The 27,782-nt window shown below is 35.4% G+C and overlaps 2 protein-coding genes across 2 annotated transcripts in view; one reads left to right on the top strand and one right to left on the bottom strand.

The window, feature by feature from the left end:
- The window catches only part of LOC111238351 (CKLF-like MARVEL transmembrane domain-containing protein 3), a 20,919-nt gene extending 8,699 nt beyond the window's left edge, over nt 1-12,220 (top strand). Inside the window, exon 5 of the mRNA XM_022767807.1 lies at nt 9,792-12,220. Within this exon, the coding sequence (XP_022623528.1) occupies nt 9,792-9,820 (29 nt within the window). The 3' untranslated portion in view covers nt 9,821-12,220. The remainder of the gene's footprint in view (nt 1-9,791) is intronic.
- Nucleotides 11,274-27,782, bottom strand: cmtm4 (CKLF like MARVEL transmembrane domain containing 4). The gene is made up of 4 exons (XM_022767805.1): nt 27,050-27,782; nt 20,530-20,706; nt 15,097-15,195; nt 11,274-14,861 (listed from the first exon to the last, which is right to left on the bottom strand). Exons 1-4 carry the CDS (start codon nt 27,233-27,235, stop codon nt 14,697-14,699), a joined length of 627 nt encoding a protein of 208 aa, XP_022623526.1. The 5' UTR covers nt 27,236-27,782; the 3' UTR covers nt 11,274-14,696.

Below are 27,782 nucleotides of genomic sequence, written 5' to 3'. Positions count from 1 at the left end.
ATGACATTTTTATGCCTTGCCATACTATGTCGTTTTTATGACTTTTTAGGTCTTACTATAATATAACGTTTTTTTTAGCATTCTCATGCCTTACTATACTATGATGTTTTTTGACCTTTTTATGCATTACTAACATATGACGTTTCTTGATATTTCTATGCCTAATTATGATATGACATTTAATGCCTTACTATACTATGATGTTTTTTGACGTTTTCATGCCTTACTATACTATGATGTTTTTATGACTTTTTATGCCTGACTATACTATGATGTTTTTATGACGTTTTATGCCTTACAATACTATGACGTTTTTAGGAATTTTTAGGCATTACTATACCATGACGTTTTTATGCCTTCTTATGCCCTCTTAACCTGTTACGTTTTTATGCCTTATAATACTATGATGTTTTTATGACGTTTTATGCCTCACTATTATTTTATGACTTTTTATGCCTTGCCATACTATGTCATTTCTATGACTTTTTAGATCTTACTATAATATGACGTTTTTTTTAGCATTCTCATGCCTTACTATACTATGATGTTTTTTGACCTTTTTATGCAGTACTTACATATGATGTTTCTTGATATTTTTATGCCTAAATATAATATGACATTTAATGCTTTACTATACTATGATGTTTTTTGACATTTTCATGCCTTACTATACTATGACATTTTTATGACTTTTTATGCCTTACTTTACTGCTAGGTTTTTTGACATATTTTATATAATTTGACTTCTTTTTTTTTTTTTTTGTATTTTTTAACTTTTTATGCTTCATTATAATATGACGTTTTATGCCTTACTATACTATGATGTTTTTATGACTTTTTATGCCTGACTATACGATTATGTTTTTATGACGTTTTATGCCTTACAATACTATGACGTTTTTAGGAATTTTTAGGCATTACTATACCATGACGTTTTTATGCCCTCTTATGCCTTCTTATCCTATTACGTTTTCATGCCTTATAATACTATGATGTTTTTATGACGTTTTATGCCTTACTATAATATGACGTATTTTTGACTTTTTATGCCTTACTATACTGTGACGTTTTTTGACATTGCAATGCCATACTATACTATGACGTTTTTATGACTTTTCGTGCCTTAGTATACAATGACTTTTTTATGCCTTGCCAAACTATGTCATTTTTATGACTTTTTAGGTCTTACTATAATATAACGATTTTTTAGCATTCTCATGCCTTACTATACTATGATGTTTTTTTGACGTTTTTATGCCTTACTAACATATGACTTTTTTTGATATTTTTATGCCTAATTATAATATGACATTTAATGCCATACTATACTATGACATATTTTTGACTTTTTATGCTTTATTATAATACAACGTTTTAGACATTTTTATGCCTTAGTATACAATGACATTAATATACTATGATTTTTTTATGACATTTTTATGCATTTCTATACTATGATGCTTTTATGGCAGCTAATGTCGTCATATACTATGATGTTGTTATCTTATACTGTACTGTGCCTTCATGTTGGGGAAGTTCAGTAGCACAATGGTTACAATTTTAACCTCACAGCCAGTAGGTCGTGGGTTCAAATCCCAGACCCACCCCCCTTCTACGGATAAAAGATATCTATGTTAGTATAAAAAGGCATTGCTAATGACTTACAATACTTATACTTTTTATGCCTTAGTATGCTATGACTTTTCAATTAGTTTTTATGTCTTACTATACTTACTATTATGATGTTTTTATGACGTTTTATGCCTTACCATGCTATGAAGCTATACTATGACTGTTTTTGACATTTTGATGCCTTACTATACTATGTCGTCTTTATGATGTTTTTTTTGCCTTACTATACAATGACATTAATATACTTGGCATTTTATGCATTTCTATACTTTAATGCTTTTATGGCAGCTATTGGCATGATATACTATGATGTTGTTTACAAAAAAAAGTTTAGTAGCACAATGGTTAGAACTATTACCTCACAGTCAGAAGGTCGCAGGTTCAAATCCCAGCCCCATCATCCTTCTCCAGATAAAATATATCTATGTTTTTTTAAAAAGGCCGTGCAACTTTTACAATATTAGAACTTCTTATGCCTTACTATAGTATGTAATTTTTATGACTTTTTATACCTTACTATACTATGACATTTTTTAAAACTTTTTATGCCTTACTATATTATGACAATTTTTAACATTGCAATGCCTTACTATACTGTTACATTTTTATGACTTTTTATATTGCACTACTATTTTATGACTTTTTATGCATTATTATCCTATTACATTTTTATGCCTTATTATACTATGATGTTTTTATGATGTTTTATGCCTTACTATAATATGACGTATTTTTGACTTTTTATACCTTACTATACTGTGACATTTTTTGACATTGCGGTGTCATACTATATTATGAAGTTTTTATGACTTTTTATACCTCACTACTATTTTATGACTTTTTATGCATTACGATACTATGACGTTTTTATGACTTTTTAGGTCTTACTATACTATGACGTTTTTATGACTTTTTAGGTCTTACTATACTATGACGTTTTTTAACATTCTCATGCCTTATTATACTCTGATGTTTTTGACCTTTTTATGCATTACTAACATATGACGTTTCTTGATCTTTATATTTCTAATTATAGTATGACTTTTAATGCCTTACTATACTATGATGTTTTTATGACTTTTTATGCCTGACTATACTATGATGTTTTTATGACGTTTTATGCCTTACAATACTATGACATTTTTAGGAATTTTTAGGCATTACTATACCATGACGTTTTTATGCCTTCTTATGCCTTCTTATCCTATTACGTTTTTATGCCTTATAATACTATGATGTTTTTATGACGTTTTATGCCTTACTATAATATGACGTATTTTTGACTTTTTATGCCTCACTATACTGTGACGTTTTTTGACATTGCAATGCCATACTATACTATGACATTTTTATGAGTTGTCATGCCTTAGTATACAATGACATTTTTATGCCTTGCCATACTATGTCGTTTTTATGACTTTTTAGGTCTTACTATAATATAACGTTTTTTTTAGCATTCTCATGCCTTACTATACTATGATGTTTTTTGACCTTTTTATGCATTACTAACATATGACGTTTCTTGATATTTCTATGCCTAATTATGATATGACATTTAATGCCTTACTATACTATGATGTTTTTTGACGTTTTCATGCCTTACTATACTATGATGTTTTTATGACTTTTTATGCCTGACTATACTATGATGTTTTTATGACGTTTTATGCCTTACAATACTATGACGTTTTTAGGAATTTTTAGGCATTACTATACCATGACGTTTTTATGCCCTCTTATGCCTTCTTATCCTATTACGTTTTCATGCCTTATAATACTATGATGTTTTTATGACGTTTTATGCCTTACTATAATATGACGTATTTTTGACTTTTTATGCCTTACTATACTGTGACGTTTTTTGACATTTCAATGCCATACTATACTATGACGTTTTTATGACTTTTCGTGCCTTAGTATACAATGACTTTTTTATGCCTTGCCAAACTATGTCATTTTTATGACTTTTTAGGTCTTACTATAATATAACGATTTTTTAGCATTCTCATGCCTTACTATACTATGATGTTTTTTTGACGTTTTTATGCCTTACTAACATATGACTTTTTTTGATATTTCTATGCCTAATTATAATATGACATTTAATGCCATACTATACTATGACATATTTTTGACTTTTTATGCTTTATTATAATACAACGTTTTAGACATTTTTATGCCTTAGTATACAATGACATTAATATACTATGATTTTTTATGACATTTTTNATTACTAACATATGACATTTCTTGATTTTTATATGCCTAATTATAATATGACTTTTAATGCCTTACTATACTATGATGTTTTTTGACGTTTTCATGCCTTACTATACCTTGACATTTTTATGACTTTTTATTCCTTACTATACTACTAGGTTTTTTGACATATTTTATATAATTTTTTTTTAAAAATATTTTTTGACTTTTTATGCTTTATTATACTATGAANTTCTACAGATAAAAGATATCTATGTTAGTATAAAAAGGCATTGCTAATGACTTACAATACTTATACTTTTTATGCCTTAGTATGCTATGACTTTTCAATTAGTTTTTATGTCTTACTATACTTACTATTATGATGTTTTTATGACGTTTTATGCCTTACTATACTATGATGTTTTTTGACATTTTCATGCCTTACTATACTATGACATTTTTATGAGTTGTCTTGCCTTAGTATACAATGACGTTTTTAATGCCTTGCCATACTATGTCGTTTTTATGACTTTTTAGGTCTTACTATAATATGACGTTTTTTTACAATTCTCATGCCTTACTATACTATGACATTTTTATGAGTTGTCTTGCCTTAGTATACAATGACGTTTTTAATGCCTTGCCATACTATGTCGTTTTTATGACTTTTTAGGTCTTACTATAATATGACGTTTTTTTACAATTCTCATGCCTTACTATACTATGACATTTTTATGAGTTGTCTTGCCTTAGTATACAATGACGTTTTTAATGCCTTGCCATACTATGTCGTTTTTATGACTTTTTAGGTCTTACTATAATATGACGTTTTTTTACAATTCTCATGCCTTACTATACTATGACATTTTTATGAGTTGTCTTGCCTTAGTATACAATGACGTTTTTAATGCCTTGCCATACTATGTCGTTTTTATGACTTTTTAGGTCTTACTATAATATGACGTTTTTTTACAATTCTCATGCCTTACTATACTATGACATTTTTATGAGTTGTCTTGCCTTAGTATACAATGACGTTTTTAATGCCTTGCCATACTATGTCGTTTTTATGACTTTTTAGGTCTTACTATAATATGACGTTTTTTTACAATTCTCATGCCTTACTATACTATGACATTTTTATGAGTTGTCTTGCCTTAGTATACAATGACGTTTTTAATGCCTTGCCATACTATGTCGTTTTTATGACTTTTTAGGTCTTACTATAATATGACGTTTTTTTACAATTCTCATGCCTTACTATACTATGACATTTTTATGAGTTGTCTTGCCTTAGTATACAATGACGTTTTTAATGCCTTGCCATACTATGTCGTTTTTATGACTTTTTAGGTCTTACTATAATATGACGTTTTTTTACAATTCTCATGCCTTACTATACTATGACATTTTTATGAGTTGTCTTGCCTTAGTATACAATGACGTTTTTAATGCCTTGCCATACTATGTCGTTTTTATGACTTTTTAGGTCTTACTATAATATGACGTTTTTTTACAATTCTCATGCCTTACTATACTATGACATTTTTATGAGTTGTCTTGCCTTAGTATACAATGACGTTTTTAATGCCTTGCCATACTATGTCGTTTTTATGACTTTTTAGGTCTTACTATAATATGACGTTTTTTTACAATTCTCATGCCTTACTATACTATGACATTTTTATGAGTTGTCTTGCCTTAGTATACAATGACGTTTTTAATGCCTTGCCATACTATGTCGTTTTTATGACTTTTTAGGTCTTACTATAATATGACGTTTTTTTACAATTCTCATGCCTTACTATACTATGACATTTTTATGAGTTGTCTTGCCTTAGTATACAATGACGTTTTTAATGCCTTGCCATACTATGTCGTTTTTATGACTTTTTAGGTCTTACTATAATATGACGTTTTTTTACAATTCTCATGCCTTACTATACTATGACATTTTTATGAGTTGTCTTGCCTTAGTATACAATGACGTTTTTAATGCCTTGCCATACTATGTCGTTTTTATGACTTTTTAGGTCTTACTATAATATGACGTTTTTTTACAATTCTCATGCCTTACTATACTATGACATTTTTATGAGTTGTCTTGCCTTAGTATACAATGACGTTTTTAATGCCTTGCCATACTATGTCGTTTTTATGACTTTTTAGGTCTTACTATAATATGACGTTTTTTTACAATTCTCATGCCTTACTATACTATGACATTTTTATGAGTTGTCTTGCCTTAGTATACAATGACGTTTTTAATGCCTTGCCATACTATGTCGTTTTTATGACTTTTTAGGTCTTACTATAATATGACGTTTTTTTACAATTCTCATGCCTTACTATACTATGATGTTTTTTGACTTTTTTATGCATTATTAACATATGACGTTTGTTGATATTTCTATGCCTAATTATAATATGACATTTAATGCCTTACTATACTATGATTTTTTTTTGACGTTTTCATGCCTTACTATACCTTGACATTTTTATGACTTTTTATGCCTTACTTTACTACTAGGTTTTTTGACATATTTTATATAATTTGACTTCTTTTTTTTTTTTTGGTATTTTTTGACTTTTTATGCTTCATTATACTATGACGTTTTATGCCTTACTATACTATGATGTTTTTATGACTTTTTATGCCTGACTATACTATTATGTTTTTATGACGTTTTATGCCTTACAATACTATGACAATTTCTTGGAATTTTTAGGCATTACTATACAATGACGTTTTTATGCCTTCTTATGCCTTCTTATCCTATTACGTTTTTATGCCTTATAATACTATGATGTTTTTATGACGTTTTATGCCTTACTATAATATGACGTATTTTTGACTTTTTATGCCTTACTATACTGTGACGTTTTTATGACTTTTTATTCCTTACTATACGATGAGGTTTTTTGACATATTTTATATAATTTTTTTTTTTTTTTTTTTTTTTGTATTTTTTGACTTTTTATGCTTCATTATAATATGACGTTTTATGACTTACGATACTGTGATGTTTTTATGACTTTTTGTGCCTTACTATACTATGATGTTTTTATGACGTTTTACGCCTTACTATAATATCACGTATTTTTGACTTTTTATACCTTACTATTCCTTAAAATTTTAGGAATTTTTAGGCGTTACTATACCATGACGTTTTTATGCCCTCTTATGCCTTCTTATCCTATTACGTTTTTATGCCTTAAAATACTATGATGTTTTTATGACATTTTATGCCTTACTATAATATGACGTTTTTATGACTTCTCATGCCTTACTATACAATGACGTTTTTATGCCTTGCCATACTATGTCGTTTTTATGACTTTTTAGGTCTTACTATAATGTGACGTTTTTTTTAGCATTCTCATGCCTTACTATACTATGATGTTTTTATGACCTTTTTATGCATTACTAACATATGACGTTTCTTGATATTTCTATGCCTAATTATAATGTGACATTTAATGCCTTACTATACTATGATGTTTTTTGACATTTTTATGCCTTATTATACTATGACATTTTTTTACCTTTTTATTCCTTACTATACTATGACATTTTTTGACAAATTAAGCCTTACTATACTATGACATTTTATGCCTTAATATACTATGACGTTTTTTGACGTTTTTATGCCTTACTATATTTTGACGTTATTTGACAAATTTATGCCTTACTATACCATGACGTTTTTATGCCCTCTTATGCCTTCTTATCCTATTACGTTTTTATGCCTTAAAATACTATGATGTTTTTATGACATTTTATGCCTTACTATAATATGACGTTTTTATGACTTCTCATGCCTTACTATACAATGACGTTTTTATGCCTTGCCATACTATGTCGTTTTTATGACTTTTTAGGTCTTACTATAATACAATGTTCTTTTTAGCATTCTCATGCCTTACTATAGTATGATGTTTTTTTACATTTTTATGCATTACTAACATATGACGTTTCTTGATATTTCTATGCCTAATTATAATATGAAATTTAATGCCTTACTATACTGTGATGTTTTTTGACGTTTTCATGCCTTACTATACCTTGACATTTTTATGACTTTTTATGCCTTACTATACTACTAGGTTTTTTGACATATTTTATATAATTTTATTTCTTTTTTTTTTGTATTCTTTGACTTTTTATGCTTCATTATAATATGACGTTTTATGCCTTACTATACTATGATGTTTTTATGACTTTTTATGCCTGACTATACTATTATGTTTTTATGACGTTTTATGCCTTACAATACTATGACGTTTTTTTGATGTTTTATGCCTTACTATAATATGACGTATTTTTGACTTTTTATGCCTTACTATACTGTGATGTTTTTTGACATTGCAATGCCATACTATACTATGACATTTTTATGACTTTTCATGCCTTAGTATACAATGACGTTTTTATGCTTTGCCATACTATGTCGTTTTTATGACTTTTTAGGTTTTACTATACTATGACGTTTTTTAGCATTCTCATGCCTTACTATACTATGATGTTTTTGACCATTTTATGCATTACTAACATATGACGTTTCTTGATTTTTATATACCTAATTATAATATGAATTTTAATGCCATACTGTACTATGATGTTTTTTGACGTTTTCATGCCTTACTATACCTTGACATTTTTATGACTTTTTATGCCTTACATTTCAATGACATTTTTTTAGGAATTTTTAGAGATTACTATACTATGACGTTTTTTAGCATTCTCATGCCTTACTATACTATGATGTTTTTATGACTTTTTATGCCTTACATTTCAATGACATTTTTTTAGGAATTTTTAGGGATTACTATACTATGACGTTTTTATGGCTTTTTATGCCTTATTATCCTATTATGTTTTTATGCCTTATAATACTATGATGCTTTTATGACATTTTATGCCTCACTATTATTTTATGACTTTTTATGCATTACTATACTATGACGTTTTTATGCCTTGCCATACTATGTCGTTTTTATGACTTTTTAGATCTTACTATAATATGACTTTTTTTTTAGCATTCTCATGCCTTACTATACACTATGATGTTTTTTGACCTTTTTATGTATTACTAAAATATGACGTTTCTTGATATTTTTAGATACATTTAATGCCTTACTATACTATGAAGTTCTTTGACATTTTTTATGCCTTACTATCTTATCGCGCTTTTATGACTTTTTAGGCCCTACTATACTATGACGTTTTTATGCCTTGCCATACTATGTCGTTTTTATGACTTTTTATGCCTCATTATAATATGACGTTTTATGCCTTACTATACTATGAAGTTCTTTGACATTTTTTATGCCTTACTATCTTATCGCGCTTTTATGACTTTTTAGGCCCTACTATACTATGACGTTTTTATGCTTTTATGTCGTTTTTGATGATGTTTTATTTTTTATTTTTTATGCCTTACTATACAATGACATTAATATACTATGACGTTTTTATGCATTTCTATACTATGATGATTTTATGGCAGCTATTGCCTTAAAGGCATTGCTAATGATTTACAATACTAGAACTTGTTATCCTTACTATTCTATGATGTTTCAATGAGTTTCTATGCCTTACTATACTATAATGTTGTTTGACTTTTTGATGCCTTAGTATATAATGTAGTTTTAGTTGTTAGTAAGACATTCACAAATAGTTTTCATTCATTTGTAAATTCAATGAATTTTTTTAGTTATGGAATTTGCACTGTGCTTTCATCCCCCCAGTCCGCAACATGAATGTTTACTGTCTGTATTTGTGGAAGGTGTTTTATATTTACAGATTTCACATTTATGCATGGATTGTCAATCTGTTCACGCAAATAATACTGAAACAAATGTACCTCCATAGAAATGTGATGTCCACAGAAAGACCACATTGGAGAACTAACACTTATTGATATGAGATGTGTTTTGTCACTTTTGTTTTTTAGACGAGTTTTCAGACTCTGATTCAGACTGAGACCTGGGGGGATCGTCACCAGTGGACACATTCGTTCAAACAAAGTAAACCTTTGCAGTAGAAATGGCCACTGCTGAGCTGCCATTTTATCCACAAGCGTTTTTTTTATCATTCCACAAGATTACATTAACACTGTGTACAACAGCAATCACATCTAGGTCACACTGATTATTTTTTAATTACTTGCATTCATTGATAGTTGAGGGACTCTCTGTACGGTCTTGTAGGATCAAACATGTTTAAAGATGGAGAACCAGACACACTTCAGTTCATCCTCTTTGACTTTTTCTTCTGCTAAGTATCTAAGGATGGAAATTCATTTCACACAATAATAATTTCAAAGCATTCAGGAAAAAAGTCTAAACTGATGTGTCTAATATGTTCGTCCTTTTAGTTAGTAATTTACTACTCACAAGTAGTTTAGTAACAATAATAAAAAAAATGCTTTGTTTTTTATGCCCATACCCATATCTGCTGTCTTGAATGATTTTGGGGAAAATATAAATGCAATTGTCAACTTGATATTGAAATTATCATAAAGCTGTGAAATCGTTTGGTGTCAATATACTGAATTTTGAGAAGCTGTTTGTCTAAATCTGATGACTAATATTGACTTTTGGGCATGTACTGTGAGCCTAATTACAGACCTATTAAACTACAACACTAAATTAATGTGCTTGGTGTATGAATGTTTAGCAATACTGATAAAGAAGTTGTTTTGTAACAAAGATGCTTCAACCTTTTTAAATGGAGGACCTAAATAAGACAGGAGGCCTACATTCAGTTGGCTGTTTATTAGGTACACCTAGCTAAAACTAGGACAGGTATTTCTACTATTTTTGCCCATCCCATTTAAATCAACAAAAACTGAACATTATAACCTTCATGCAAAGAGGGTTTATTAGAGGACTGTTGTATTAGACAGTATTCGTTTTTGCCAATGTAGCTAATAAACTGAGTGGAAGTTGGGCATAATCATTGATAATCAATCAATCATCATTTATAAAATTACAGTAGACCCATAAAAAAAACAAAAATGTACATTCTGTAGAAGAACAGATTGGTTGCAGGTTGGCTGGTTACAACCTCTTTCCAATAGTCTTATCTCTACAGGAGGTATCTTTATAACTTGAGGATAATGCTTGCTTATATTCCTTTAAATTAAATTTTTGGATTAACAAAGTTCCTGTGTCATGCACTGCATGACAACCTTTTCTGGATCGTTGCTTTGTTGATATGCCCTCAAAAGTTTATGTTTTAAGTTTTTTGCGAATTTAAGCAACAGCAGTGATGATGTGCTTTTAAACCTATTGTTTGTGTGTGTGTCTGAATAACAATGCATTGACGCTACTTGATGCAGTATTAGTTCGTTGAATGCTAAATATCAAATATGTGAATCATGTTTTTGAAAAACATATGTTCTTGTTTTGGTTGTGCATTTGCTTTTTTTTTGTCAGTTTCTGCATGTATGTTTGATTCTTCAGTTCTTCCACTGCCACTACTGAGAAATTAGACGCACTAGAACGCCACAGTGACTGAGTTTGAGTGTTACAACAGCACTGTGAACTGAAAATAGATGACTGAAAATTGGCATCTGTGGCCTCTGATTTCCATGTGGGATTTCAACTGATGTGAGCAAATTTCATATTGATAGTTAACAAAATATGAAGCTGCAATTAGATCTAATAAGTATTCACCATTGTGCCTTTTTTGCAGGAGTTTGATAATTGACATAGTCAAATTACTTCATTTATATTTACATTCTGTTTGAATGGAGCCCTGGCAGAAATATGCAAAGTCTGTATTTATAAATTTAGACTAGAACTGAGAAAAAGTTCAGTGATCTATGCAAAAGAACTGGCTTTGACTGATGCTAATCAGTGTGTGATGTTATGTTCAATATATACGCTGTCCTTTAAAAATCACAAATCTCCAAAACAATAATTTTCCATAAGCTAAGAAAAATAGTCATGTAAACTTCATTCAAATGGTGTTTTAAATGGTTTATTTTTCCTAAGAGGTATAGGACCAATTTCACCCATAGAGGAACATTTAACCCATCACTTTATCTAGTTTTCACTGGGCAGCAACAAAACTCAGCTATACCCATTTGACGTGCATACACAATTTAAGAATAATTTTACGATTTAGATAAACACAGTGCCATTTGCTAAATAAGGCCCTTTGCTGAGCTATTGTAGGTGAAATATAAAGTTTGTTTTCTACTGTTTTGCCTGTTTGTCTTTTGTGCAAAAAAAATGTCTGAATAAAAAACCTGAGCTGTTTTCAATAATGTCCAAATCACTTTATTTAAATTGTCACTATAAACCGATGTGAAGCCTATTGAGAATGTTTTAAATACAAAAATACTAAGTACGGCTCCATGCTGTACAAAACAGAGCTTGTTGTGGTCATTAACAAAGCACACAGAATTAAAAGGAAACAGAAGAGAGCATCTCACCTCTAATTTCATTCAGTCTTTCATTCAATCTTGTACATTATATCACAATCTGGAAACCACAGTGGAAAACTGTTCTTCTCTTTTTCATAAATACAAATTCTTCATAACATACTGTAGCATAATGTTGTACATAGAGAAAGCTGCGGCTTGATAGCTTTTGAAAAAAATGGTCAGTTTATATTATCAAATAGCATAACGCACTTGCATGATTTTGTTGCTGTACACATGTTCAAGTGAAGATTGTTATAGTATCACTCAAAAACAAATCCATCAATGTAAGTGACAGACATAAATACAAATGTGATTGTCTTTTCATACAATTACTTCAGTCACCAAATCAAGAGAAATAGCAGTAGAACATGATATAAGTTACTTAAACACATGAGAAAAGCCTGATTAATCAAACATACTGTATCGTGTGAAAACTTCTGAGGCTATTTAAAAAGCCATACAGTTTTTATTTTTCATTTTTACCTACAGCCAAATACACTTCTGGTCCTTCCCTTATACACACACTACTGTAGTTACCTGGGTGTAACTACACTTTAGTTGCAATGAATACATTCTGGATGAAGACCAGGAGATGGAGCCAGAGAGTCAATTTAGACTCTGTACAAACAAACACACCCAAGCCTAATATACACAAAGTGGTCTCAAACTACAAAGAAAACACAAACATGTGTAACTGTAGTGTTGATTCAATACATCAGTAAGATGTAAGATGCCAAAAAATTAAATAAACATTTCTTCCTTCATCCTAAAAAGCAAATACGATGTGATTATTTTTAGATTAAGCCTCCTGTTTACCTGTCAAGTACACTGGTCAAGTCTGTTTTTCACTCTGTCAGTGTTATAACACCTGCAATGTGGAATGATAGAGATTTCATCATACATGAAGTGTGTGATAATATACTGTACATACACATACATTTAATCCAACTAAATACAAGAGTGAAAGCTTTGACAATAATGCTAAATGTACCTTATTTCCATTCTACTGTCCCTACCTTCACTTGACTCTTACTTTTTTTTTTAAATGAATTTTCACTTAACTTTAAGTTAATGAGTTAATTCCATTCCTATCAGGTCTAATATTAGGAAGGTATTAAGAAATACAGCGTTCAGGTTGAGGCACCCTGTGATTTCATTTCACATGTTTTTTTTTTTTGTTTTTTTTTTTATAATCAGAGAATGAAGGAGTGTGTCAATACCTGAGATACAGTGTATAGGCGAAGGGCATTGATCTTGACCGGGTCACCTACTGATGTTTGTTTCAGAGTGAATCTCACTGTCGTACCGTCAACATTTGAGTTACCTGAAGCCTTTGATATGTGCAAAAATAACAAGTTACCAATTACCTTATCATCACCTGTTGTAACCTACTTTTGGCTCACAGTGTTGACCTAACACAGACCTCCAATTAAATTTTTGGAATGCTAGTGAGGATATTTTTTGTATAGCTTGCACACAACCTGGGATAAAATACATGGAATGAAGTATTATGAACTTTTACTTTGGTCTTATAATTGTGCCAAACCCATTGTATGCATTTGTGTTCCAAAGAAATAAATCTTTGTTACTCATATTCAGATTATTTTGACCTTTCGTTGTACTGCCTGTCTTTATTGCAGTTAAGAATGACCCTGTACTGTAATTGTATAATTGCTGAGATTGCAAAGATCTTAATAGTGGCTAAAGGTCACATGTTAAAAAAGCATTTGCAAAGTGAGTCAAGACAAAGGAGAAACAAACTCTTATGTTAGCATGTGTAATCTTCAGATTAAAATATCCAATGTCAGCCTTGCTCACAGGTAGAAGCAAAAGGCTGATGTCAGTATCTATGAAAGGTCAGTAAAGTCATGGTACTTCTGTTGTACTGCAGGTTACTGTATGTTTCTGGCACAGTGGCTTCCTGGATCCACGATCACATTTATTACCACAGACTTCACAGACAGCGGTGTGACATAAGTAAACTCTACAAAAGCTGACCTTCTTTCACTTGACTTCATTCACAGTGAAACACAAAACTTTCTGAAATGTCAACACCTTCGTCAAAACAGGAGTTGATGCACAGTTGGAGTGAAGTCGGCCTTTTTTTGGCTCTTCCTGGAAGTCATCCTTCGCACTGTATTGGAAAGATATGTAAGTCTTTATGTGTAACCGCAGCTAGGATGCCTGATAAACAAATCCACAGAAGTCATCTGTGGCTGTAAAATGAAGATTTATTTAGCCGCTGAGCATACAGAAAGCACAGCACAAGTGTTGTGATGAGAAGTCAAAAGTGTGTGGTGAGCTTGAGATGGTGTTCTGCCCAAGACTTAAATGAATTACTGTACTGAGGGCAGAGTAGTGTCCGTCTCAGTCAGCTGCCGGCAGTGAGGCTTTCCCTTAGTCTTTCTGACTGTCTGCCAGCGCTCATGCGAGCTCAGGTCGTGCCTCCATTTCTCCACGAGATGCTGTGCGTGCTCGCATATACTCGCTGGTCTGAGGCACCCCCTGACACCCATTGCCAAGGCGCCACCTCCGTACCGCCAGGAAGGTGTTTATTCCATACACTCCTGTCACCAGGAACCCAAAGATCTGCATACAAGAGGAAACAGGAAGCAGAATAACAATGTTTAAATCTGAATGGGAAATAAAAAATGAAATGCTGCACGGACACACAGTTCCTGAAACATCTCCCTGCAAAATTCATCAGTGCAAACTTGATTAAGGCTATGGATTTAATCAGAATCATGAGGAAATCTGCACTGACTAATTATAGTAAAAAAAACAAACAAACAAAAAAAAAGGCAGGTTGGTTTTGACTACTCACCACTGCTGCTATTTCTGCTCCAGTGTTGTGGTTGATGCAGGCCAACACGAGAGATGACAAGAAGAAGAAGAAGGTGCTGGCAGCAGTGTTAACTAGGTCCTGGACACAAACACATACAAAATGACTTAGTCTACAAATGTACATGAATAGTATTTTTTCAGGAATAACTACCAAGTATTTCATGAGGAGAGCAGCTGAGGAAGAGTAATTGAATTAAATTATAGACATGAAATTAGATCTAATTCAATTTCTAATATTATATATATATATATATAATACTCAATTCAAGTCAAATTAATTGAAAAAAATGTATTCAACAAATATTCAAACAAATAAAATTAGATCTCTTTCAATCATTCTTTTCAGAATTTAATTAACAAACTGAATTTAATTAAATGAATGAAACTTATCTTATTAAACTTTTTTAAGGGAACAGTTGCATGAATGCACACGTTGGGGAAAATATTAACTGAATTAACCAACATGAGCAAAATTAAATCTGTGAGAAGTTCTAAATGGTGCTTTTGATACTTCTTCGGTTAGTCGCCCAGCTCTAGTATATATCATAGTTAAATTCATGAATTTGATTATAATATACTCAAAACTTCTATTCATAGGCTAAACATAACACTCACAACAAGTTTGATGCACTAAAAAGCAACAATGCTGTGACAGTTGGCTCCTGCATTTTACATTTTGATTTTAAAACCACAAAGGATATTTTTCCTCACAGCGCAGAGGAAAAGCAGATGGTTGTTACCCCAAAGCACAAAAAAGTAAACGGTAATCATAAAGTTTGAAATTCATTATAAAATGAATGCTTTGTACTGTGTACAGTGTACAGTACAGTGGAGCTGTGTCAATGGTACAGATAAGTTCATCTCTATTAGAGTCCCAAAACATTTGATGCCTTTTTGACACTTTAAACCCGTATTAATCTTAGCAACAAGGTGGATTCCACGTCCAGGCTTCACTGTAACTTTAAAACCACAGGAGGGTAAAAGAGGCCAACAGCACGGACTTTAAAACCACCAACACCTCATATTACACACGAACACATGCACCCTCTCCACACACATAACTCACTCCATGCCCCACCTTTTTACACATGAGAAAGAGAATGAAAGAGATACCTCTCTTTGATGTTTTACTCTCCTGTTTTCAGTGGTTCAGACAGTAAGGAAAGGGTTAATATTGAAGTGCTCAGCATGACTGGGGCACAGCCCTCGTGACTATAATCATGGCAGACATGGTCTCTCATATGACACACAAGGCTCATACAATGGCCATGTCACAAACACTGACACACACACACACACACACACACACACACACACACACACACACACACACACACACACACACACACACACACACATGCAACAGATGAAGCACACAACTCAGCAGGGAATAAAACACTGTGATAATCTGTCACTGATCCTGTGGTTCAATCAGTAACACATGAATATGGAACGACCATAACACCACATGCTAACTGCTACGGTTAATGTAACTCAGTGTCTTAACTTTCAACTGAAATCATAGCCCCATCCATCAGTCACAAACATGCAACATACATCTCATACACACACTGCAAACAATGCTGACATTGCACACGCATTCATCGATCTTGCCCAACTGGTTAAACAGGGAGCACTGTATATTCACGCTCCAGTGTCCTGTTCTCATGTGCAGACTCTCTCTCAGTCACTTCATTTGTCCCTCAGCCTCTTTGCTTTACTCTCTCCCACATTCCACGTTTTAACCAGGCCAGCACTCTGTAAAACCTTAAATAACACAAGCACAGACTGGACCAAACCACTGGCTCTCTGGCTTATTATTGGCTCGCATTATTGTTTTACAATCTCTCTCTCTAGCTGCTGACTATCAGAGCACTGAACAAAACCAGTATGCTTTCAGAATATATAAATTAGTTGAGTTTTTTAAATTTCATTCTTGACCATTATAAATACATTAAATAACGCTCTACTCAGCTCCAGAACAACCAGCCACACAATTTGGGTTGGCACCCAGCTGAATCATCAGTTAAACTATACATTGTTTGAAAGCACAAAGCCCCATGACTCTATCAGTATAAATCATTTTAACATTTGCCTATTTTCTAGGAGTGCAAAAGCAGTTCCTCTGCATGTGAATACAGTTCTTTATGACTTAGACTAATGTAGTCTTTCTGACAGGAAATTCAAGAGTCACCTTACAGATAGGACAAGGATGAGTCCTGGAATCAGAAGGGTTTAAGAACAGAACCATTTTTTTAGGAGAAGTATATATTATATTTCTGGGTTGTGCACAAAATGGGGATGCTTGTTCTGTAATGCTTGTTAGTAATACATATGCACCTAATGCTCCATGTTTATTATATGTGGTCCTATATTTCTGATGTGCTCTCAAGATAGAAGCTATAAATACTCATAGGACTACATCTATGGAAACCATAGATGCAGCACACTAATTATGAAGTCTGTGCTCTTGACAGTTGCATCACATCACACAGGGCTTGAAAGCCTCCTGCAGGAATAAAAGGCCTATCTGGCTTTCACATCTTTTCCCAATTCTTTTTGAAAGACAAATAAAGATAGTAGTCAAAGTATTTCATGTCTTTTGTCTACTTGGGTGGCAAGTTTCAGCTGTCAAAACCAAGAAAGCTTTTATTGGATTCTACTTGTAGATAAAGTAAATACAAGATGAGCTGAGCGGTCTCTGGTCTGAACTGATGATAGATTAATGACTATAGCTAATAATAACCACGATCCTCTGCTGCGTGTGTCTGGATACAGCAAAGAGATGTAGGTCATTTCCAGCAGAATAAAGGCCAAACAGAGAAAGAAGGATGGATTAACACACAGACATGCATACACACTGTACATATAGACAGTATATTGAAATTTGAGAGTTCATGGGGTAAATTGTGTTGAAACCCATGTGGCATCTTAATCCTTTGCTTGCAATATTATCCATTAGTTAACGTTACGACCAACGTTTATACACAATGGTCCTAAAAAGATGCATTGACAGTGGTATATATGTGTGTAGTAGGGATGTAAACAAATACAAACCTATTATTTAAATATGAACAAGTAATGCTCTCCGCCTCGCCCCACTGAGCTGTCACATGACGGACACAAATACTGTCACACCACTCCCTCTGGGAGTAATAACAGGAAGTAAGTAATCCAGGCGATTGTTATCAGACTCAACAACTTCAGTAGATATAAAATTCAGATACTTTTGTAACATAAACAGATAGACAGTAGCTTTGTGTTACACCCCTAGTGTCTAAGGCTAGTCAGTACCTACCATCGGTCTTCCCTCTGAAGAACCCAATCTATTCATGCATTAACTGTGATGAGACACTGTCTGTTTCCAGAACAAAACAACCAGAATATATTAGGGACACTGGCAGTGTATTCAGACCATTGTTCTCCTTTTAAAATAGAGAATAACAACACTAACATCTCTCTACTCCTCTCCCTCCCCTTTAGGCTGGAAATTGTATTCCCTGTGCCTGTGTGTGTGTGTGTGTGTGTGTGTGTGTGTGTGTGTGTGTGTGTGTGTGTGTGTGTGTGTATGTGTGTGTGTGTCCTTAGGGTTGCCCCATTTCTGCCCAAGAAGCCCTAAGCGTGGCCGACAGTTATTTGGCTGTGAACATTAGGAAAACAATGCAACGGGTGGTCTTCCTTCATCTGTCTCTCTGTTGTGTGAAACAAGCTCATTCATGCAAACTAAACCCTGAAGTTCAACTTAACCACTGAAAGTCACAGAGTTGGCTTTACAACAAGGTCCTGAGATTGCATTCATTTCATTGTGGAAGAGGGGATGGGAGGAGTGGGGTCAGGACCCGTTTTTCCCTTTCTGTGCTGCCAAAGTCATCATAGAGAATGAATTGGAGGAGATGGGAACATATAGCACACAACTGTACAATCACAACCTTCCCTCCGAGAGACTGTTATCGCATTATAAAACTGCTCGCTCATGTCAGTGTCCGCCCACAGTTCAGAGTTGGTAAACGGAGGAAGGCAGCAAAAGGGTTAACAGCTGGTTAACACTCAGAAAATGCTTACTCATGGTGAAATTCCCCAGCGGCCAATTTGACTGGAGCAGCTTTGAACTTGATAGACATAAACAGCGTGGGGTAGAGCCTACACTGTGGAGTGCAATCAAGCGTCATGGGCTTGGTACCTACTACAGTTTTGAGTCAGCGCAGAGACTTTGAAATCTGGAGAGCAACGCCTACTCTATGTCTTGCCACATTTTACAAACCAAACACGAGCAGCAGATGGTGTTTCAGTCGTAAACATAGCATTTGTTGTTTCCCAAATATATGTTCATTTTCATATTTGTGCATAACAGCACTAATTCCTGCGATACCCATGAGCCAAACCACAGCCAACTAGAGTCTAACTTCTCTGAAAAGCAACCTTTGCTGTGAGCCCCATGTTAATTACATATTTCTACAACTATTAATCACCTGAGTGGAAAAATAATTAACTAGTCAGAGCTAACATGAGAAAGGCCAGCGAGCCTCAGGAGAAAAGTAACAGAACGTCTCAGAGAAGAATGAGCAGGAGGATTTTAGATCATATAGACTGTAGTGGTCACAGGTATCTGGTAAAAGTTCTTAGATCAGGACTCTTAAATTGCCTCTGGCCTCTCCGAGACTGTAAAAAGCTTTCATTTGGTGTCATTCTGCCAAAAGTGGAAGCCAAAGACACACCCTCTCTTCATGTTTGAGGTAGAATACTGTGCCGAGGATACCATAAAGCAATCCGATAGCTATGGTTGGATTTGGACATCTGGTTTAACATCCACTGCTTTACTACGATATGTGCTGTGTGGCCCCTGGAAATACAGTTAAAGACGTTTTTTTCACTCCACTCTGTAAAAGATACTTGGCTGCAGCTCAGAACACACCAGTGTGTGTATGTAGGCAAATACTGAAAGGCAACCAGTATCTGCTGGAGAACACCCACCAGCTCATTTGCTTAGAGCTGACAATGCATATCATGGTGGTAACGCTGAAACCGTATGCTCTCAGTTACTCACTCACTGTAGGCGCACAGTTTTGCCATTACCTTGTACAATTAGTTTATGCTAAACTTTACCCTGACACTAAATACTCCTGTATAGCAGCACTTCAAGCAGAGGTCCATTTAGAGCTTGTGAAGTTCAGTGCCAAATAGGAAAGAATGATTAATGGACAAAATGAAGGCAAGAGTGATATGCACAAACAGGGTGACAATGCATTTATGTCTGTTAACTATTAACCCAAAAAGAAAACAGTCTAACAGACATCAATTCAGGCCACTAACAGAAGCTATTTTGCCTCAAACTGTCTCATCCCTAGTCAAGAAATTTTTTGCTGTAAAGTCAAATATCCCATGAGTCTGACACATTGTGTCTCCATGTACGTACCGTGAGGCTCCAGTTGACGTGGGGCACCTTGGTGTGCAGGTTGAGACTGAAGATCAGGAGGAGCACTCCTGTCACCACGAAGGCACTGCAGCTGACAAACTCAAAGAAGTAGACCCCTCCACAAGGAGAACACATCATGATAGTCTCTATGCAGATGAATCCAATAAGTGATAGGACCTGAAGTGAGAGGGAAAAATGACAGGAGAGACAAGAGTTAAGTTGGAGAAGATGAGAGGCATATATTGAGGGTACTGTGTTGTAGTAATGCCAGAAAAACATGATTCAACAGCTGATCGGCGAAGCATTTTCAGGAAGAGTTATAACAAATGCAAAAAATTAGTTAAAATGAATGCTTGCTGGTAATACTGTTCTTAAGTATAAAGGGTTCTGTAGGTCAAGCCATTTCTGTAACTTTATGTGAGTGTTTGTTAGTGTTGAAATTTCAAACTTTCCAGATGATGAAGTGATTGTCCTATGAATAGACCAGAGGCCATAAGCCCCACTCCTGGCGGTCTGTGATGATGCCTGCCTCCAGCCAACATCCATCAACAAACCACAGTATGGGAAAAATTCTGCTATTTAGGTGTTCTTCTGCCATCTAGACCCCGACAAAACCACAAACAGATTACCGATTGGCTCAGAGCTGTCCAAAACCCGGAGACATAACAGAACCATGAGAATGCCACTGCAACATATAACCGACCTGAAACAGCTGAATTCAGAACCAGTTAAAACCACATCTGCTCGGTCAAACCAGTAATGGGATCATTTGATATTTTGCATTAAATGCTGATATAATACATTGTATAATGGTGGGTTTGAGTTGAGGAATGATTGAAGGTTAAATTGTAAGAAAAAAATTCCATGGCAACGTTTTCAGCTTTTCCAAATGGCAAAACAACTTATGGCCCAATTTTACAAAGCTGTTCACTCTTCCTATCAGACACATTATGTACTTGTGCCTGGAAGAGCAGTCTGGTTGTCACCTAAGCCATGCCTTTTGTCTTTTCTGTGTTTCTCTCTCCTCTTTACACTTGTTTGATTGCATGGGATTTACAACTGTTCATGCATACTGCAAGATTTGCTTGAGCATATGAATGCAGAGTTTGTTTGTTTTTTCCTTTTCTTTCTCCTTCATTTGCAAAAGGATTCTAGAAGTTGCATGACATCTCTGTTGGTGTAATTTCATGCAAAGTAAATCTAATGTATCGTGACCAATTTCGAAGCCGACCCAACAGACGCAAGAACAACAAATGGTATGTAATCACAGCCTGAGTGGGAAAGATTTAGAGATTGAGTAAAATATTTGGTTGACACATAATTCCTCTCAAGCCATGGGGAATGTCAGTAAAAAAAAAAAAAACGTGTATTTGTTGCAGTTTCTGTTAAGCTCACCAACTCATATACCTTACGATACTAAGAATACAAAAACCACTGAAGACAGTATAAAGCAATGTAAAGTTTCCTAAAAGCTCCCGTAGTTGATAATTTCTTCCATAAACTGATGATTCAAGTGCTGCTTTATTATCAGCTTCTTCTCTATCAGCAAGACACTGAATGCCTCACTGCTCCGGGCTGCTTTGATACAAAGTTCGAGGGTAATGATCTGCTCTTTGATGAAACTGATTTTTTTCTCATTAAGTCAGGTGGATTGCACAGGGGTGGCTCGTGGTAAGTTTTGCTGTAGTCTAAAAGAGGAATTTGGAATTTATTTTATTTTCACATATTCATTCGGATGAATAACAAACCCTGGCTGCAGGGAGTGCAGGATAAGCTTGGATGAGCACCATTTACACTCAAGCTTATGGCAAGTGGATCCACAATGGTAAACCAGTGTTTCAACCTCTTTAAAATCTGCTTCCTGTGAGTCACCGTGCAACAAAGTCAAGAGAATTGCACAGGTGTTGTGTTTAGGGATGTGGTCAGAAAGTATTGTTGAGCGGTGAGAGAAAGGGGAACATTAGTGAGATGACCACATGGGTCTTGTATGCCTCAGGGTAATTCTCAACTGAAAATGATACGCACAAAATGGTCAGATAACACAGAGTTACCTTTATTTTGCAGAACAGTCTTTAAGTCTCTAAGAATTGGTTGTATCTAAAATTCTGATAATTTTTTTTTTAGTACAGAGCTCATCTGATTCCAAAGTGTCCATGTAAAAAAAGCCTCTAACACTTTTAAAATCCTATCACTGGGATTGTTTGTGAAACCTGATATGCATCTGAATCCAAACTGAACCCAGCCCAGCTAGTTGCATCTCATTGCCTGACACTGCTAAAAACAAATGCATATGAGAGCAAACTCAAACAGTCTCATTTGCAAAAGACCGTTCCTCCTCTCCCCTAGCTCTCAGCAGCTCAACAGCCAACCCTGTTTATCCAGTTTAATGACCTGGGTGTACTGTTTCTGACAAGTAAAGTGTTGTGAGCTGTCAGTGCAGAACTCTCCTGTTTGTGGCAGACTCTTTGTCCTTGGCTGAGACATCACCTCAGAGGAAACACTCAGTCCACACATAGTAATCCGTCAACACAACAGACAGCAGTCACATTACCTGTGACACGCAAAAGCAAAGACAAGAGAAAACAAATCCACTGGGCTGACCGTCATTAAGACTAAACTTTCATTTTGTGCAGCTGTTGCAGTCTCATTAGAGCATGTAGCTGGATAGCAGTCCATCTGTGACTGTAACACAACCAAAACGGTTACACCCAAACAGGAATGGAGGGCTGCTTGGGCTGATGGATGATGTCATGTCTCTTGAAAAAAAGCATATTGCTTTCCCCAAGTCCCTGTGCAGCAGGTGTCAGGCAACCACATGGGAGGCGGGGGGGATCACAAAGCACCATACTGGATAATCTTGTAAGTAATGATTTTATGTCAGACTTCACCCCTACGCAACCTGCTCATCATGCATGAATAAGTTCATCAATTCTTTTTCTCTTTTCTCTCCTGCATGCACGCACACCCTTATCTGTAGGATTATGCACATTATTAGTTGCCTTTACAGGCCTCTTGGACTTAGATCTCCTTCTTATACACCATCTGTTGTGGACAGAAAATGAATGGAGGAGAAAAGAGGCCTCGCTGCAGAGACTATGCAACATTATATGCTGCCCTGCTAGTGGTGTGAGACTCGATGCAGAATGTGCTTCCGCAGCAGCCCACAGTCATCTATGTGATGGAAAATGTAGCCCGAATGCAAGTTATATTTCACCCCGGAGGACATGGAAACAACACATGTATGCACAACACTCTTGTTGGAGCTTGTCTCCCTACAAGCTCCGAATAAGTAATGTTTCAACCAGAGGAGAATGGAGCATATGGTGTCTCTCTCAGAGTAGGAAGTGCTCGCTGACATTTGGGAGCACCTGGTAACTTCATTACACAACATTCATAGAGAAAAAAAACACCTTACCATAAAATTTAATTACAACTTGTTAGAATAATACAATAATACTTAAAAAAGAGAACCATGGGTTCACACACCAACAATGGCTGAACTGTTGTTCACCACAAAGATATAATTCTTGTTGGGAAACACAGAGAGTTTGATTGATGTACTGTCAGGCCCTACAAGGTATCAAATTCCTGTCAGAGTAGAGGGGCATAAGGTGAATATCAGTCGGACTTTGTTGACCCAGTCACAGCAAAGAGACAAAGACAAACCTGCTGTGGGGTTGGACACACCTCGGTCAGGTTACATCTTACTGGGGGTGGTGTCTGATGAGTACAGGGTCAACAGCAAGCCTCTGTATCCATTCATCCAAGGACTGACAAGTTGACTGGCTCTTTAAAAGCCTGTGCAAATGTATTTTAGTGCTCTGGTGTGAAACGACTACAAAGGTCTATTAGCACATAGCACCCTGATCTCTGCAGAGGAAAACAAAGCCTTTCTCATTAAACAGGGGTCAGTGCAAATGACAGAGTGGTCTGTAAATACTACCTTAGTGCAAACGAGGCCTGAGTGTGCAGGTAAATATTGTAAACATTTCCTTGGCAGAGTCAAAAGAAGAATGGACACAGGTGGAATTAAAGCCCATTAACTTTTGAGTGACACCATCACTGACACCATCACAAACGCTTTACATTCAGCTTGTATTTCATGCAGCAGATCTCCTTTTTCATCCATGGGTATCAAAAGGTGTTTGGATCTTTAAAGAAGCATGTGGTGTGTGTGCAGCATGCATTGTACTTTTGCATTGACGTTAACTCTATATGACTGATTTCTGTGAAGAGACCTGTTAACGACACGACTACTGCCCTTTAAGCCACAGGACAACTTTCTACTAACACAGTGATATAAATAACAGGCACAGCACCTCCCTGGCATAGGAGTGTTTACAGATTAAGCAGAAACTGTGCTGCATTAGGTACAGACCATCACATACACTCAGGTTTTGCATTGTCATCTATCTGTTCTAAAAGGTCATCACAAAAAAAAACTCAGCTGGCACAGAGTTAAATGACTAGAGGACAGAGCAGTAAAAATGCAAGCCAGTGAAACTATTAAAGTTTGGCAGCCTGCCTTGTAGGCGTCCTCTAAGATACTGATGTAAACTTACACGACTTTCATTAGTCCTTGTGGGTGAAAGAGATATGACTAGCTCAAACTGGAAAATCAGTATCAGCGCTAAACAAACTATTCCAGTGAATAGAAAGCGTAAATAGAAGATTAGTAATAGAAGCTAAGATATTGCTTATACACTTGTATTTACCTTACCTATACAACAGCTGCTGTATTTTACTGCATATGCCGGAAAAATAGTTAGTGCCAAGTGGTTTGGGTCATTATTGTTTTACAAAGTATACCAGCAATATTTGCATGGCTTTTCTATCTGTCTGTTTTCTATCTATCATTGCCTTTGCAATATTGGTTTCTGTTATTATTTTCTACACATGTGGGCATTGTTAGTAAATGCTCTGAAACCATTCAACTCTTAAACATCAGCACTATGGTGCTGCAGGAAATCTCATCTACATGTATGGGCAGTCACATTGCCATGAAGCCAGGCCCCAGCATGATTGAACACATGACTAATAATTATTGTATTACAGTTCTTTATCTTCCTCTGCAGGTCAAGGAATGTTAAAGAAATACAGAAATAAAATTATTTTTGTGCCGCCAAGTCTAAAGACAATATTTTAGCATTTGCAGTGAAACGAATGAAGACTGTGAATATAAATCTTCTTAGTTCCTGCATGCTCCAAACTTCTCCCACGCCGATGACAGATGGCTTCCTATCCTAACTTCCCACGTCCACAAAGGTAAACATCACAGGTGCGTGCTACAGCCCAGGCTGACTGTGCTGTTTTCTCAGACCACTGGTACACTCAGCCACCCACAAGATGTAAATACTTTTCAAACACCACGTTTTTCCAGAGTTCAACAAAAGTTTTAAAAATGAAGCAGAGAAGCCAGAACTATGCTGAATAATCTTCCAGCAGTTTAGCCTTTTCGTTTGCTTGCACTATCCACAAATGTTGTTGGAGGTAATTGCTAGTTTCCTCAATTCCATGTTTTTTCCTGTTGTGGACACAATACTTCATGTGTAAGAGTGTGCAGGCCTGCGTCTGAGTTTTTTGGCACCAGAAGAAGAGAGATGGCTGTGGCTTGATAGATATTTCCTCTGCTGGTGAATTGTCAGAGCTTTGGGAGTTGTTGCCTCTTCTCTCAGTTCAGACATCTGGTTTAGGTGTATTGATTTAAAACAACACTGAAAATGTGACCACTACATCCTGACAAGGAAATTGTTATAATAATTTCTTTTTTGTCTAAGTGCAATTCAGCACCTAATTAAATACGCAGGTATTACCAGATGCATTGCTCAGTAGACCCTCAGTTGCTAAACATATTGAAGGACTTTGGGAGCTGCAGTGGAACAGCAGAAAACAGTCATACTTTGGAAAAGTAATTTTCATAATTTCTACCTACTTGCAAACATAAACCCAAAGTTATCAAGTCCCTTAAGAAATACAAGATTATGACAAGACACAGGAAATATCAAGAAGATCACTATAAAGATAATGTTGGGCATAACACTACAATTAACCAATGGAATGGAGCCAATGTGCTTCCCTCAAAATAAAAGTCTACTGAGAATACACTTTGATTAAATTAAACACTAAATTGTGTTTGGATTTCGAACTGTGGTCTCAAGAAACCTGTACCATACACCTGTATATGCCATGAGGTAGGCGTACTCTTAGCATGTGACCTGACTGACTATTAGGGATGTAGATCAAGGTAACCCACCTGTATGGTAATTTCTGTTTCCCATTTCAGAAACAAAAGTAGTAAGTAAGGTGTTAATGCGCAGAATACATTATTGGAGATTTAATACATTTTAAGTTGGAGTTTAGAATAAGAATATTGCTTATGGCCTAATAGTTACTTTGTCCGTGTTAGTGGCTGCTTGGTGGATGTTACACACCAATGGTGCGTCACAGTTTGCTTTACTCACTTTTATGATGCTGTACATCTCTGAACATAGCAATAGTGAATGGTCATGCTCAAACTTACCACTTCAACCACCTTTAAAATTCCAAAGTAGGACTTCAGGTACTCCACGTCGCACCTTATCCCCCCCAAAACGTTCCTTGCATGGACGGGCTCGGTGGTGGGTTGATACGGACTGCTGGCCCCGGAGATCATGGAAGTGTTGGAGGCCTCGCCGTCAAAGCCCTCTGTCTCCTCGGTGGTCCTCATGATGATATCGGGAGAAGCGGGAGTCTTGGCGAGAAATGTTACGACATACAGCCCAAGCCCACGCTGACTAACCGCCTGGGTCTTACCTCGCGGCGCAGGTTATGTGACAGAAAGCACACTTTGTTCCATGCAGGCTGGAAGTGGATGGAGAAAACAAACCAGACAGTCCACTTCTAGCCTCCCCACGGGGAAACGGCCGCGGTGGGAGCTCTTTGACGTTAAGCTCAGGAAAATCCGGCTGGTATCCGTCTAATGTAACCCTGTGGTGTTGCCTCCTGGTTACAGTGTTGCGTCTCTCTCAAATAGCCGCACTTACAACTATGTTAGGCGGGTCACTTGTTCGAGTCCCAGTGTCACTTTGCCATGGACGGTTCTGGTTAGTTCAGCGGCACCGCAAAAAATGCCTACCGGGCTGCGTGACTCGTCTCTGCCACCGAAAAACATCCACCCATTGTGGTCCAGAAGAACAGAGAGAGGACGACAGTGTTCCCTATTGTAAACTTAATTAGACTAGTCTCTACAGCGACCTACGCTGAGGCTGCCTATC

This window comes from Seriola dumerili, unplaced genomic scaffold, assembly GCF_002260705.1.
Source record: "Seriola dumerili isolate Sdu_G_001 unplaced genomic scaffold, Sdu_1.0 BDQW01001299.1, whole genome shotgun sequence".
Taxonomy (NCBI): domain Eukaryota; kingdom Metazoa; phylum Chordata; class Actinopteri; order Carangiformes; family Carangidae; genus Seriola; species Seriola dumerili.
Note: the sequence above shows the minus strand (reverse complement) of the source record. Positions and strands in the feature narration are given on the sequence as shown.